The sequence below is a fragment of the Lepeophtheirus salmonis genome, chromosome 4, assembly GCF_016086655.4.
Source record: "Lepeophtheirus salmonis chromosome 4, UVic_Lsal_1.4, whole genome shotgun sequence".
Taxonomy (NCBI): domain Eukaryota; kingdom Metazoa; phylum Arthropoda; class Copepoda; order Siphonostomatoida; family Caligidae; genus Lepeophtheirus; species Lepeophtheirus salmonis.
This window is the reverse complement of record NC_052134.2, coordinates 34,800,674-34,817,394: the sequence shown is the minus strand read 5'-3', so window position 1 is coordinate 34,817,394 and position 16,721 is coordinate 34,800,674. Positions and strand designations below refer to the sequence as shown.

At 32.4% G+C, this 16,721-nt stretch overlaps 1 protein-coding gene across 1 annotated transcript; it reads left to right on the top strand.

Moving 5' to 3' along the window:
* The first annotated feature begins 4,693 nt into the window (after positions 1–4,693).
* Positions 4,694–12,235, top strand: LOC121115802 (salivary peroxidase/catechol oxidase-like). The gene is given in 11 exon segments (XM_040709946.2): positions 4,694–4,892; positions 4,958–5,131; positions 7,486–7,656; positions 7,659–7,931; positions 7,989–8,335; positions 8,389–8,912; positions 8,973–9,132; positions 9,750–9,917; positions 9,996–10,197; positions 11,884–11,989; positions 12,062–12,235. Coding segments are annotated over 11 exon segments (2,292 nt in total). The 5' UTR covers positions 4,694–4,816; the 3' UTR covers positions 12,153–12,235.
* Positions 12,236–16,721: the final 4,486 nt, after the last annotated feature.

The following is a 16,721-nucleotide window of genomic DNA, read 5'->3' as shown; positions in this document are numbered from 1 at the left end:
GCTTCCCTGTCTCCATGGTTCGCGATGAAGAAGTGGTTGCTCTGTTCTGAGTCAAACGCCGACCTCACAGTTCCTCTGTTTCAACTTTTTTTGTTACCTTTTATTTTTTGCTCCAGAAGATGTCCTTGACAGGAAATACTTTTTTCTTTTCAATTATAACTAAATTTCGATATAATATTTTATTTATAAATACTTCTTTCTATATATTTTTTTACGAATTTTTAGATTTAAAAAAATTAATTTTATTATTAAATAATTTAAATATATATATTAAATCATACAATATGATATATTCAATGAAATATTAATATATAATACAATGATTATACATAAATGCACATTTTAAATCTTTCCAACATTGATAAATTACCAAGAACTCATAAAAAATTAACAAAACTATTTATTTTAAATATTATAGTACTTTAATTTAATAAAAAATTAATCTATTTATTGGTTTGGCTGTACTTCTAGACACATACCCATAGACATTCTTGTTTATAAATATGTAAGATAACAGGGTTGATCATTAATAATAAGTAAAATTCAATACTGGTGTAATTTTATGTTGATTTTTGCTAGAAACAATTTGGCCGGGGTTGCCTGGGACACTTTAAAATCAATTAAGAACTCTACTGCTAAATATAAAACAAAAATTAAAGACCGTAAAATTTGAATAACTATTCTCATTTAAGTAGTTTGACTATAAGTAAACAGATATATAGGTACTCTTCTTTCAGATTATGAGGAAGTTGTTGCTATTTCTAGGCCAGCCCCAGAACTAGAAGTTTCACAGCTGCTTCCATGAGCATCAAAGAAACCTCCTCATATCCCAAAATACACTCCAGCTCTCAGGTTGAACAGGTGAATTACGGGGCCATAATACAGTTAAAACTCTTCCGCCGCTATGTTTCTAGGCACCAAGCAACCTAGTTAATATTTTGTAATACACCCAGATCAGTAGTTGTGCAGGTAAACTCATGTGCCCGAGTTAAGTTAAATTTCTCCGCCACTGCTTCCCTAAGCATGCAAAAACCCTCATTGTATCCAAAAATATTCAACGGCCCTCAGGTTGTACATGTGAAGTACCTAACTTAATGGCATTTTAAACTCTTACGCAACCGTGTTTCTAGTTACCCCATAACCTTTCCAATACAGGTGTGGGCGTTTAAAACTGAACTCTACTTTAATTTTTACGCCATGCACATATTCGTGATTTCATTGAGTTGAAGCCGGCTTATACTTCGAGGCAAGGGCCTTGACTAGTTATAAACAAAACTCCAGCAAAATCTAAATAGCAACAGTGAAACAACAGCCGATAATATGGAGAGACGTTGAGTCGTAATTTTGAAACTTTACGCGGCGCGGAGAAAACTCCCACTGAAATTGCCAAGGTTCTGAACTGCAGCCGCACCACCGTTTACAGCGTGGTAGCCAAAGGTTCTCCTGAGGCGACCACAAGATCTAAGTCGAGGCCTCGAAGGTTGGACAAAATGGTTACTGCTGTGAAAAAGTCTGTCGAGGACAAGAGATGCAAGATCACCGTCAGCGGCCGCTCCAGAGAGTTCAACGTCAGCAGAAGGACCATGGACCGACTAGTTAAGAAAGATCTTGGCCTTAAGGTCTACAAGAGAACCCCTCGTCAAGCCTTCAAGCCTGTAGACAAGGAAAACCGCCTTGCAAGATCGAAGATTCTTCTCAACAAGCTTAAGAAAAAGGCCTCACTCGCCTGATTGTTGACCGCTTGACTTCGCAGTGTTTGGGCGATTAAAGGGGATGCTGTCAGGAGTCCAATACAAGTACAAGGACCAGCTGAAGTCTGCCCTCATGAATGCCTGAGCCAACCTCGACTAGAGCTTCATCGCCAAGTCATGCAGCAAGTTCCGGTCCAGGCTGGAGTTGGTAGTGGAGAACATGGGCGACCATATTAAATAGACATGTGTCTCAGACTCTCACCTTTCATGTTAAATAAATTAATTCGTCGACCACTTTAAAAATTACAGAATTATTTAACTATTTTTAAAAATTTCAGAGTGTTCAGTTTTAGACGCGCACTATTGGGCACTAGTCAAGTTAAAATTCTAGGGCGACCCTTCCCTGAGGATCAAGAAACCCCCCTAATATCCAAAATACACCCCGGCCCGCAGTTTGTAGAGGTGAAGTGATGGACCGAAATACAGTTTAAAATTTACCGCCGCTGTATTTCCAAACACCCCTTCAAATATGCTAAAATGCACCTCCACCCACAGGGTGTGGGCTGCTGGTCCCTAAGGCAGGTTAAATTATTCCACTGTCAATTCACCTGAGCATAAAAGAAACCGTCTTATATCCAAAATACACTCCGGCCCTCAAGTTGTACAGGCGAAGTTATAAAAATGATATTTAACGGCCACCATAGGCCCAAAGACCCCAAAAGTATTCACCGAAATCGTTTCTGGATCCATAAGAATCTACATAAAAAATTAATAGAAATTATGTAAATCACATAACTAATAATTTTTTTGATCTATGTGGTTGAATTGATTAATCCTAAGATTATTAAAATATTAAAAGCAATACCAAAGTGCAATTTTGAAAACGGTATTTAATATGTTTTTTTTCAACGGGAAGATAAATAAGTATAAGTTTTTGCGACTACAATTTTAAATATTGTTAGTTCAGATATTAAAAAAAAAAAAAAAATGATCTAGAAATATCTCATCTCTAAAATATTTGTTTCTTAAATCTTCCTTAAAATCTATAAATTTCTTGGTGATCTGTGTTATTTTTTGTCCTGATATTGTCATCCTTTTCATAAGACAAGAATAATTACATTTTAGTTTTGCAAAATGTCTTCAACAAATACTTCTATTCGTATGTGCTCAAATAACTCATTTATAGGTCAGAGGAGAAATATAAATTCTTTAACTCAGAAAGCTAACTTAGCCTATTTTAAAATGCCAATGGGGAATTAAGACAATCGTGGGCACGTCATAAAGTTTGTAATTCTTGTGGACTAGTTTTTAGTCAATAGAAATATAGAAAACGGAATAAGAGGACGTTTGATGAGAATTAAAAGTGACCTCTTATATAAAATAAAAATATTTAAATATACATACATGAATTTAATAAATAACATTTTCTAATATTTAATAAAAAAAAACTCAATATAATTGATGACCAAAATAGGTATCTTATTTTATAGAAAATCAAAGGTTTGAAATTATAAAACATATATTCAGAAATTGGTAAAACATTAAACAGAATGGGTTTAAATTGAAACATTCACTAACAAACATATAGAATAAATAAATGAGATTTCCAAATGAGACGCTAAACGCAATCCGCTTGAAAATTTAGAGTTGAGATGGTGGTTTGTGCATAACTGAGTGAGTTTAATACATTTTGACGTTAGCCTCTCAATAATCAAATACCATGTGATCTACGAAAATCTAACATCCATTAATAAATCGTTATGGGACTCCCAATCGTATGAGATGTAATCTAGAACGAATTTTATTATGAAACCGGTCCAAACCGAACTTGGGTAGAATTTGTTCGTTCTTATAAAATTATAACGGTATCATACTGGTGTAGGATTTCTATATCGATAACCAACTCTACAGACTCTATGGAGTTTTGCTATCTTTGAAACCGTTGCTGATAGGTGTCCAGTAGCCACTTTTAGATAAAGGCCTCGCCGTGTTTGATATTTTAGAAATGCCAAAGAGCCTATGGCTACGGTCAAGTTAAATTATATAGCAATAAGTTAAGATGGGTATTGTTTACTAAATCAATAAAACCAGCGGCGCAACCTCACTAATAAAACAGGGGCGTCGGCAAGGGATGGGCTGGGGAGGCTCTAGCCACCCCCCTGATTTTTTTTGACAGATTTTATTTGATACAAAAATGTCATCTTCACAAATTATGAAGCAAAGCAAAAAAATTTATATTTGAATTTTTTTCAAAAATTAAATTTTTGTTAATTTGTGGTTCTTTGAATTTTTTATTCCCAAAAAGTTTAATTTTGTGTGAATAGCTAAGGCGTTTTTTTTTCAAAAATTTAATATTTGAAATTTTTCGTGAATAGATATGTCTTTTTTAAGTTTTTTTCGAAAAAATTTTAATTTTTGAAATTTTGTTTTCAAAATTTTTCCAAAAACCAAGCCTCCCCCAAATTATAATCCTGCGGATGCCCCTGCAATAAACTATACTTTATTGTAAGATGTCGATTTTATTGCTTCGTTTCCCTTAATAAGTTATGAAGCGGTGTATAATCCCGATATTTAATTATAATTCCATAGATGTGAAGAATTGGATAATTCCCAAGCAATTATGGAGGGGTTTTTTTTCTGTTGTTTTTTTGCGTAGAAAGGTTGTGAGATATAATAAAGATAACGATGTATATCATGTTCAGTAGTGTGCTCCATGTATTCAATAGCTACTTTGATTCGAGCCGATTTTCCGCATTAGCTCTTTTATTTTACATAATAAAATTTGAATGATGAATTGTACTGATTTTATTTTCATAGCAAATTCGTTTTGAAACATAAAATTTAATGATGAATTGTGATTTGATTCAAAACAAACTTGCCATGAAAAAGAAATAATTAAAATGATCTTATTATCATTTAAATTCCGAAAAAAAAGAAAAATAAGTATTATCAGAGCCATTTGACTTGAAATTTGATCCATTTGCATATCCTCATTCATCCATCCTGAGTTTTATATCAGAGGAACAAGTAAAGGGTATTCCGTTAGTTGCTTTTGAGAAACATCTGGAAAACATTTCAGTTACTAATTATTATATATAAAGTATAGAGAAAAAGCCAAGTTCAAAATGAGACGTGTCTTCGTATTTGTATTATTCATCCAGTATATAATTTGTTTTACACATAATCCTTTCCAATCATCAAGTAAGATCCTTGATGGCACAACTGAATAATATCATGTCACTTTATTTATTTATTTTTGACCTCAGATTTTGGTAATAATCGCTATGCTTTAACATCAGAAAAATCTTGCCGATTCGGCGAATGTCAACCCGTGGTGGACTGTGCCGGAAGGTTTACACCAGAAGAACGTGTATGGAATCTTTGTACATTTTCCAGAACAGAAGTTGGGCTCTGCTGCAAAAAACTAAGTCATAACGATGGTAAAAGTTTAACCCTACTTTTCAGAGTAAATGAGGGGAAGCTACTTAAAAATGCATGTGCCCTAGTATTTTCGTTCGTGGGTTTATTTTATATATATACGAGCACGAAAACGCTATTTGAAAGATAGCCAATGAAAAATTAAAAATATTTTATTGATATTTAGTTTATGTTTATGTTAAAATTTTAAGCTAAAACGATCTGCTATAAACTATAAATATATGCCAGTCAATAGGTAAATTACTATTGTGAAAAGTCCTTATATAAAATTCAAAAATTAAATTTCAAATATTAAATTTTTCCAGAAAACAATAATCAAAAGTCCATAGCTATTTGCGGTAAATAAATTTTTTTGTACGAAAATTTGAAAAATCAGACTAAAATTAAAATATTATTTAAAAAAATCAAATAATTTGTGGGTGGGCTACAGCTCCTCCAGCCCACCCTCTTTGGACGCCCTTGATATAATTGACCATGTGAAAATACTGATTTTGTAAAATACAAAGCAATTTTTTCAAATGGTCGACCTTATAATTTATTTATTGTCATTGCTATTGCTAACTTAATTAGGAACTGTTTCCTTATGAGTGAAAATGGAAACTCATCGCCATCCAAAGTATTTTTGAATAAATATAATTATTGCATAAGATGTATCTCGACTAAGAATAATTCGCTAATTCTCTTCTTCTTTTTTTGTGGTACCTTTTACCGCTAGTACAGTAATTCGTTGTTTTTTTAATTATATATTTTTGTGCATTTTTGAATCGACAACCCAAATCTAAAACAATAAATAAAACTTTAAGACACAGGGAATCAATCATGTTTCATATGAAAAAATAAATTTACTAGTAATGAAAAAAATTTGCCCTTTAGAGCCCATAAATCTGGTCTGATCAAAATAAAACATAGCGAAACTCAAAATTCTAAACAACTTTTATTTTATGTTGAAAGTCTATATCTGTCTCCATTTTTGAAATAAATACGATTTATCATTATTTTTCTATGATAAACGTATATCAGACACACACATAACTTATTTTTATACTATGTAGAATATAATCCTCAGTTGACATATTATACTTGATCGGGTTATACTTCATAAACATTACAAAATTCCAAGGATTTACCCTCGTAAAAGAATTAAATTAAGAAAAAATTTTTGTGGCCTTGGTTCGAGGAGGAAAAATATACCCAATGTGCTCAAACAGATTATGGGGTTTATAAGATCTGATGGATCTTTGCTCCACAGGTTTGGGCTCTTATGTCAAATTTTGGTTGTTTCAATCTGAATTTTCATTTTGAATATACATGTTGTCTCGTTGTCAAGAGAACCTTCTCAGAATCCGCGATTTCCAATCTTTTCATCACTATGGAGCCCTATATTTTTATATAAAATATGCTCAATGAAGTATTTTTTTATTATGAATGTAATCTACTCCGGAGTCATCAACGATGCACTACGAAGTAGAGAAGTTTTGGAAATTCCTGTCTTGAAAAATGACTTTAAGTGATTGTTAGCAATTTTTTTTTTTAATTTTCTTGTTTAATTAGACTAGGAAAATTTTAATTTAGATGCATTGTTATTGATCTTAGTATCATATAGTCTATATATTGGAGAATTAGCCCTTTCTATCAAAAATTTAAGATATTTAGAGAAAATTTCAAAAAGATTTGAAGTAACTTAAGTCTTAACCCTTGAAAAATTGGAAATGGCTCCGAGCCGTCATTTTTAAATGTTCTCTTTTCTCTCTTATCCTTTATTAACTCCAATATATTATCCTTGACCCCCTTATATTTCACAATTATGACAAAATTATGAAGATAATTTACCCTTCTTTAAGGCTCCAATTTGATCTTTGATTTTGTAATATATATTCTCATTTGCGTGTTATAATTTTCAAAGCTGTAGATTTTGGATTTGTTGGATTTTCCCCCATTTGTAAGAATTTATAACAACTCCACTCATCTTTTTACGAAATTCAAGAAATACATTTTTATGAGAAAGCTAATTTATTGAAAAGATAAATGATATATAATAAAGTCTGAATGTTATTCCGACGGACCATTTCATTTTCAATAAGTCAAAAAAGTTAGATGGAGGGATCCTTTGTGGAGGGATTTCATGAAAAGGATGACTTTGGGGATCTCTGATAAGGGATTTATGCGATAAGAATATCGCTGGAATTAAGCGAGAGAGAGAGTAAAAATATTTTTAGGAATAACATTAATAACTGAAAAGACGAAAGTAATTAATAAATTAATTATAATTTTGTTCGCATTTCTAAGTAACTACTTCACCTAATAAGTATATTTATAATAAAAAAATCATATCCTAAACCTTTTTATTTTTGATTAGTGCTACACCATCGGACTCACGACAAAACGCTCACTAACGGAATTCCTTTGTGTGAAAAAAGTTTTAGAAGTTTTGGGAATGATCATTTGGCAGGAAATACAGTCGCAGTTCGATTTCCTATCTTCAATGTGACAAACATACTGGCTATTAATCGCACAACTTCTGGCTTTTTCTCTATGAACATCAAGCTCCAAAAACAGAGGCTGTCACCACCGCAAAAGTTGCTATTGAGAATATGATCAAAGCCAAGAAATCCACTATTATCGTGGAAGGTGATATATGTGAAATTGAAAATGTGGAAGCAGCGAGTTGTGATCAAAATTTTTCTTGTGATAGAGAATCACCCTTTCGGAATCCTCGTGGCATTTGTAATAATCTAAAAAGGCCTATCTTTGGATCCGTTTTTACACCTGTTCAAAGGATTCTGAAAAATAATTATTTTGATGGCAAGAAATGTATCAAATTCTAAATATATTTGACCCCAACAACTCCTTCTCACATAGGTTTCAGTATGCCTCGACGTGCAAATGATGGAAGGGATCTTCCATCAGCAAGATTTGTGTCTACCATGTCCACTAACAATCTCTTAAGACCAAATGTTAGATTTACAAACCTCCTCATGGCGTCAGGACAGTTCATAGATCATGATCTTGTTCATGTTCCCGTCTTTAGCAAAGAAGATGGAGAGGGATTCGACTGCTGCTCAGCTCTTCTGGGGAACAATACACTAGAGTGCTTTCCAATCTCCATACCTCCTAATGACTTAGAATTTCATCCTCGGACATGTTTAAATTTTGTAAGGTCCTTACCAGCTCCCGACATTGACTGTAGAGCTGGCCCCAATGAGCAAGTATGTGAATCCCTATTCCTTTTGCTAAATATGACAAAATTCCTTGCTTTCAGATGAACCAAATTACACACTGGTTGGACTCTTCGAATATTTACGGCTCTACTGAGGAGGAGTTGACTGCTCTTAGAACTTTTCGAAAAGGACTGTTATTATTAGATCCAGAGAACGAGAATCTTCCTCCAAATATAAATAACGATGAATGCCTGGACCCAAATAATTGTTTTTTAGCTGGTGACTCGAGAGTAAACGAACAAACAGCTCTTACTTCAGTACACACACTTTGGGCTCGTCAACATAACAAAGTAGCTACTGTGCTAAACAGTCAAAATAGTACTTGGACCGACGAGGAACTCTTTCAAGTGACTCGGCAGATTGTAAATGCGCAATGGCAGCATGTTGTATATAACGAATGGCTTCCCATTGTCTTAGGGCCAACGACCATGCAAGAATTTGGACTCTGGACTTTGAGAAAGGGGTTTAGCCATGACTATAGAGATGATTTTGATCCAAGGATAACTAATGAATTTGCTGCAGCAGCCTTTCGGGTTGGACATACGCTTATTCCTAGTGCATTAAGGTTAGTATTTTCTCTAACTTAGGCTAATCATATTATGTCTTCTCACTCCCTTTTCTGCAGGAGTTACAACATTTTAAACGCAAAGCCTACAGGATCCTTGTTACTTCGAAATAACTTCAATAATCCCAAACAACTACAAACTCCAGGTTTTTTGGATGAAATTACATTTGGAATGGTTATTCAGAATATTGAAGACTTTGATAATCGAATTTCGGACGAGGTTTGTATCTTCCACTAGTAGCAGCGGTGGCAGCTTTTCACAAGGGATTCGTAAATATTATACCTGCTAGAACACATATTCGCAAAGTTAGTTTTTTTTCTTGCTTTTTTAGAGAGAGAAAAAAATTTCCCCTTATTTTATCTCAACTTACCCCCCTTTCAACACAGATAATACGGCTCCCATGCCAGGCTGCCTCTCTCTGCCAATGAATAATAAGTATAATACAAGGTTCTCAAGTTTTGGAATAGGTTTGGAGTGATATTTTTAATCCTACTTCGTAACATCATAGATTATATGAACTTATTCAACCATGCCTCTCAACTTTTTTAATAAATTAAAGTATATTATACACCCAACAAAAATATTTATTGAATTCAGGTTCAATACAAAAGGACACGCGTGGCTTGTTTTGAGGCTTTTATGATAGGATGGAAGCTATTTCCATTTGAAACATTGATGTTCGAAATAAGATATTTTGAACTATTTTGATTGATGACGTATGAATAATACAATGTGTGGTGTGAGAACGGGATATTGATCGCGAGTCTCACGTAGATACTATGAGACTTGAGAGCCTTGAATATATGAATATCCTTTATAAGTCCCTCTCTTATTAGATTCAGAATCATTTGTTTGAATTGAACGACGAAGGACTGGACTTGATTGCTGTCAACCTCCAAAGAGGAAGGGATCACGGAATCCCTGGTTATATTTTTTATCTGGAAATCTGTGGGTCAAGGAAAATCAAACGCTTTGAGGATTTAAAATACAATATGGCACTTGAAGTAATTTAGCAAATATCTCTTTACTTTTTAAAAAGTAGACTACAATTAATTTAAATTCCGATTTTTTACTTTTGCAAGAACATCAATCTGCTCAAACGGATTTATAACAACGTCAAAGACATTGATTTGTTCATTGGAATGCTTCTGGAAGTGAGATCCAAGGATTCATTGATTGGAAGGACATTTTTATGTATAATTACAGATCAATTTGCCAGACTTAAAAGAGGGGATCGTTTCTTCTATGATTTGGATGGAAAATCAACCGGCTCTTTCACACTTGGTGAGTCTTGATTCCATACATAAACATATGTTTCCTTGAGGATTGAGGTGGTGGTGGATGAAGGATATTTAAATTCAAATTCATTTTGCGTATAGGGGAATTTGCCTTAGGCCCTGTTCTTGAATGGATATATTTTGAAAAAAGTAAATCAATATATGCACTAAAAAGAAATTTTTGAAGACAAAAAATATGACCATTTAAAAAAAACTATTTTGAAAATAAAAGGAAATATTTTTTTCTAAGAAAGGTCCTTCATAAAACGTGGACACAATTGAATAAAAAACGTTCTAAGAAGGCTGAGTCTCAATTTAATTTTTTTGGCGCGGATTTACGTAATATATGGTCTGTCAACACAAAACCAAGCTAGAATGTTTTTTTATCAAAATTGAGTTAGGAAGACCTACATTAATATTTTTGACGATCATGAACATCTATCAGCCAATTATTCTGATTAATCCTTTGGAGAACCCAAAAATTGGACTGAAAGCTACAAAAGTTCATCGTCATCATAATATAATTAAGTAGAGGTTGATAAATTTTATTTGGTATACTATATGGTTCCAAATTTAATCTCATAAGCCTACCATTGATCGAGCTGTGGCTGTCCATGAGAGCTGTAGGGGTATTTCTTAATAATTGTCATAGCTGAAAATATTTTGATATGCGAGTATGCTACAATTAAAAACTGGAAATGAACGTGGTTACCCTGATAAACTTGAAGAATGGTCGGAAGGAGAACAGCTTAGCTGTCATGGCATTTCATTGAATTAGCTGCTAGCTGAGGAAGGAGATGAAGGAAATCAACACAAATTCCACTCCGTTTCTAACAATGATACAGGCATCCGATATTGATCTTGAATTCTACTCTGAGTCCAACAAGGACTCTCAACTCCCCAACTAATCTTCAGTGGTGTTCCTCTTTGACTTTCATGCACTTGAGATTCGTGAGGGGACGATTAATCGTAATTGGGAATAAGGAAATCACATGTTTTTTCTAGAAATGACATCAGGAAAATAATGTTTAATTTGTGATTCCGATTCTTATTCATTACTTTTCTAAATTATGAAAAAATAAAATACCCCCCCACACACACAGAATTTATGAATTTTTCATTTTTACTAGAAAAGTTAATATTTTCTAAAAAATTTAATATTTGAATTTTTTTGTGAATAGTTGTGAATTTAAAAAAAAAAAAAATAATTACCAAATTGTAGATTTGAAATTTTTGTTCCAAAAATTTTAGGATTTTCTTTAAAAAAAATTCCAAAAACTCGGCCAAATGGTATTTTGTATATTGAATATATGAATACTAAAGTTTCAGCAGGAAAAGTTTTGTTGACAATGGAATTCGTCGCATTTTCCCTCTTTCTCGCTTTCAATTTTCAAAATTTTGTATCAATTTATGCTAAAATGATTACATTTTAGAATAAATTGTACACTAATTTTTTGGTTTAAAACTATTTTTGTAGATATTTTTTTAAAAGCTTTTTTCGATCATTCGTGGATCTGATCACCTCTATATATTTCTTTCTCTATGGTTCTCTCCTCAAGAATGAAGGAATAATGATAATAGCCATGGAAACAAAAAAAAAAAAAACACTGTTCAAGTTACAAATTTAAAATGTCTTGCACTCCTTTTAGGTAGTAATTTCTACAGCCTAGCTATACATATATTTTACTTTCAGAGCAATTGAACGAAATACGAAAATTCTCTTTCTCAAGACTGATTTGTGATAATACAAATATCCCAAGGATTCAGCCCTTTGCTCTTGAAAATGCAAATCATCAATAGTAAGAACACTCTAGTCATGCTTAACAATGTATGTAATTCATATCATATTAATTACTTTTGTTATTTTCTAGTAACATAATTACCAGTTGTGATTCTCCTTCAATTCCAAGCCCTCAATATACAATTTGGAGCTCCATTGGGCGAAGACAATTAAAATATTGAAGTGTAATATTTTGTGACGCACATTATTTTCTTGATAATGCTTTTTTAGGATAATATATTTTTAAATGAAATTCTTAATAGTATTTATGAAACGATGTTTTTATTTTATTTTTAGAATAACCTTTCTTGAAAGAGATCAAGTCTTCTTTTGGCGGCCTTATTAATTAGCTGTCTCTTCATTTAATAACGGTTTTTTTATCCTTTTATATTTTAAATTACCGTTTTTTCGAATATTGATAGTTTATAGAGCCCCCTGTAGTTTCCTCAGCCTTTGAGTGTTATCTATCATCTTCAAAATTGTTTATAATGTTATTACTATCGTAAATAAAATGTAAATTTATTAGGATTTTTAAATGTATTTTATAAATCTAGCAGCTGTTGCGTAGCTGGAAGAATAACTTTTTTTTAAACACAATTAACCAAGGAGTACTAGAGTAAACTGGAAAGGGAAGTAAAAACACGTCTTCACAAAAAATGGGCCTAACCAAGGAATACTTCTGTCCACATAGATATTGACCTGCCATTTGGAAACAATTTTAGGATCCTTCAGTGTAAATCGATGAAAATTAACATCAGGGTCCTTTTCATTGTTATTGCAGCCATGCTTGTAGCTAGGTGCACACCTCTTGAAGGCCATCATTAAATATAATTCCATGCAAGTCTCTAGAGCACAACCATCAACACTAATATTGTGTCTGTCCCTATTTAGGACTAAGGACCACCGTTCAGTCCAGTCTGGTCCCATCCAGTCCAGTCCCACTTGGTGGTTCTTCGAAAAGGTAAAATCGATCCCTTTTGACGTCAATGAAAGGGATTTTCCTTTCTTTCTTTCTTTTTTTTCACCATCAAGGTTTTTATTTCAAGAATATTTGCGTTCATATAAAAAAAAAATATAATTAAACATTATAGTTTAAAATTAATATTCTTAAATGTAAAATTAGTATTAAAAACAAAAATTAAGTAAAAGACTCATTGAAAAGATAAAAACAAAAGCAATCAAAACTTCAATAATACAACATATGTACCTACATAACATAAAATAATATATAATAGCCTAAAACACCCTCTAAAGGATAACATCATCCACTAATGCACTTTTTATATTGATGAATGATTAAATGAAGAGTATTTTCATGACGTACATAAATCTGTGGGAAGTATTTTATACAATCGGATTGATAATTCCACGTAGGCCCATCGGAGATTGGTATCTTCAAAGGAAATGTAGCATACCTTGCAGCAGCGGCTTTAAGTACATATCTTATATCATAAAGATTAACGATGCTCTGTGCTATAAATGACTTATAATTACTAAAAGACGTGTTTATTGCCTTTTGTTCCTGAGAAATTTCATTTCTTCGAGAGGAAACACCAAACAGAATATTCAATTTCCTCTTCTTTATAGTTCTTGAGAAATATTTGATTAAGCAAAATAAACTGTTTGAATATTGAAAGAACTGGACAGTCAACAAAAGCGTGGATACTATTATTCAAAATTTGTCCACAGTCTTTGAAAGGACTTGAAAACCTTAACAGCTTTGCCGTTGTCAAGAATTGAGTCGTCAATTTCCTCCCATCATTTATCTTCAAAGAATGTAGGTACAATTTTGTATTCTCAGGATTTATCAAAGTTGAGAATAGAAATAAAATGAACGAGTATTTCCTTGGCCTCCTTGAAAAGAGAAACTCTGTTGACCGATTTTAGGCACCAAGGAGTTAGTGGAAGATGATATTCAGCCATTCTTTGTAAAGGGAAAAATAATTTACCTGTATCAAAAATTGAGTTGGGTTGCAGATTATTGATAGTTTTTGACCGTAGTGATTTTTTCAAGCTCATTTGAGTCACGAAGATTCTTAAAAAAAGGTTTTTTTTTCAGGTTTTGGCAAATGATGCCAATCATGTTATTTGAATTAAACAAGGAATATTTTCGAGAAGATTATATAACCGGCTGCCCATTCCTTTGATAGATAGAGAATGTAGTTATTTGAAAGGGCAGTGCCAACCATTAAATAATTAAACACATTAGAAGCCTATAAAACATTTCTCCATTCCTGGTGAGGCTTAGCAATTATATTTTTGGTAAAACATTAGCTACTAAGACAAGTCCTCCTCCTAATTGAGACCGTGGTCTCTTTAGAGCGGGGATGTAAAGTTTGTCGAACAATGTATCAAACCATTTATCTTCTCCCATTAATGACTTCCCACCTAGAGAAGGGAAAATAGTAGGAATATATATAATCTGAGGAATCAATTTGGTATTATATAACTCAATTCTCTTTTGAAGATTAAATCTCCTCCACTGAAGACACGACTTATGGGCCTTCGACTTGACTCTAATCCAATTAGAAGTAGCGGATCCATCCCTTTTCCACTCAACGCCTAATATATATACTGTGTTAAATACCACACAACCACCTATCCTCAAATACAAAGAAGCATGTCAGTGAGCTATAGAGAGGATATAAGTTTTGTTCAAATTCACCCTCATCTCCGAAACCCTAGTGAACTTTTGGAAAGCAGAAAGTATAATTTCAACTCTCTTTTCGTTCAATCAGAAGCTTTATGTCATTCGCATATAAATAAACCAAGTTGCATATTTATCCAAAACGAACCACAAACCCCATGTATTTACTATTTAAGTAATGGTTTAAATACTCCATAGCAGTTACAAAGAGAAGGGAGGAAACCAGACACCCTCGTTTGCATCTTTTTTCCAACTTTATGGATCATTCTAGATTCCATTCAACAATATTTTTTTTTAAATTATTCCGTTATATAATAGAAAAATTTATATAAACAAGTAACAATATAACATGTTCGTATTATCATGACTTTTTTTTTGCAAGATATGTGCAATAATCTTAATATATATTTCATAAATCTTATTTGCCTTAATGAATTATCGATATTAAATAATAAAAAAATTCAAAAATCGACAGCTAAGGACCGGTCCCAATAATTGCCGTTCCTAAGGATTGATAGGACCGGTCATAAGACGAGACTGGGCCGGATAAATAAGGAACGACACAGCACTAATCAAGACAACGTTTTCAAAATATACTAGGCCATCTTTTGCTGAAAAATAGCTCATTCTATTCTTACATTAATTTCCAGATAACTCTAGTCTTCTATGGAATAACTAATGTACATGGGCTAAAGTTACATTGACTTACGAATCCAATATTTCATTTCTGAGTCGGATTACTACCAATGATACCACCTATCAAGTTTAAGTTAAATCAGTTTTCTTTTGAATGACAACTACACATTTATACAAATACTTATGTACATATAGTTGTGTCCAATAACAGGATAACTGATAATAATTATGGGGCGTCCGAAGGATTTTATTATAAAGGGGGATGGGCATATCTGTGACCAGTATATATATATATATATATTTTTTTTTTGGAACAGGGGGAAGGGGTTTGAAAATTTTGACATAATGTTTTTTTTTAATAAATTTCAAATTGAATAGACCAAGTCAATAATACGTGTCTCTGACTAATAATCAAAATGAACGAAGAGGAGATAAATGATAAACTGGATTCCCTTTACATGAAAATAACATACATAACTCTCCCTGGATCTGATTGATTAAAAGTTATTATTGGAAAAACTCATGATGAATGGATTTAATGGATTTGCTCGTCTTTGCTACAATCTTGGAACACACTGGTCAAGATTGATAGAACTGAGTGTTTAAGAACGGGAAATAATGTTCGTTTTAATTATTTCAATATGTGCCAAAATGATATTCGAACATATAGCGACTGTAAGAGTGAAGAAGTTTCGATCAGTTAATGTCATACAAGAAAAAAATATAAAGTTGTATAAAAGAAATTTAATCCACTTTCATGGTTTAGAATTCTTGTTCCTAGATGTCTCAGAGATTCTCAGTCTTCATTCAAAAAGACTAATGATTATATTATAGAGATAACAAATATTCAGGGAATTATATTAAGACAAAAATACTTGAATCGAATCAAGACCAACAAGTTAAAAGGAATAGTTGTAATGTGAGTCATTCAGGGATTATTTTTTTCGAGATAAAGTCTGTTCAAAAAAAAAAATTTAAAATTTTTTTTAGAAGAGACAAAAATTTTATAATCATTTATTTTGGAAAAGCCTAAATTTTATAATTTTTGTCTGTCAAATGCTTTAAAAATTCAAATGAATAATGTTATTTATAATTTTTGTTAGTTTATTTAAATCAAATGTAAAAGTACATCATTTATTCCAGAAGAATAATAAAAACACCCAAATATATTTATCAGTAAAACCCAAGTTAAAATTTTTACGTGGTTGCCTCCTGGGTTTGATAAAAAAGCTGAAGTTCTTCCGAATTATTTCTGAACGGTTAGTGTGTTCGGTGATACACCTGCTTTGAAGATGACCCAAAAAATTGTACTCACATGTGAGCCACTTTAAAAGTGAAAATGCCAAGATACAAATACTCACAAACACTGCAATGTACATTTTATTTGTTTATCAGCTGTCGAAATTTCTTCTTCTCTAATTAGACCATGGCATCACAAATCCAAATAATCTTCTCTAAAATCAAATTA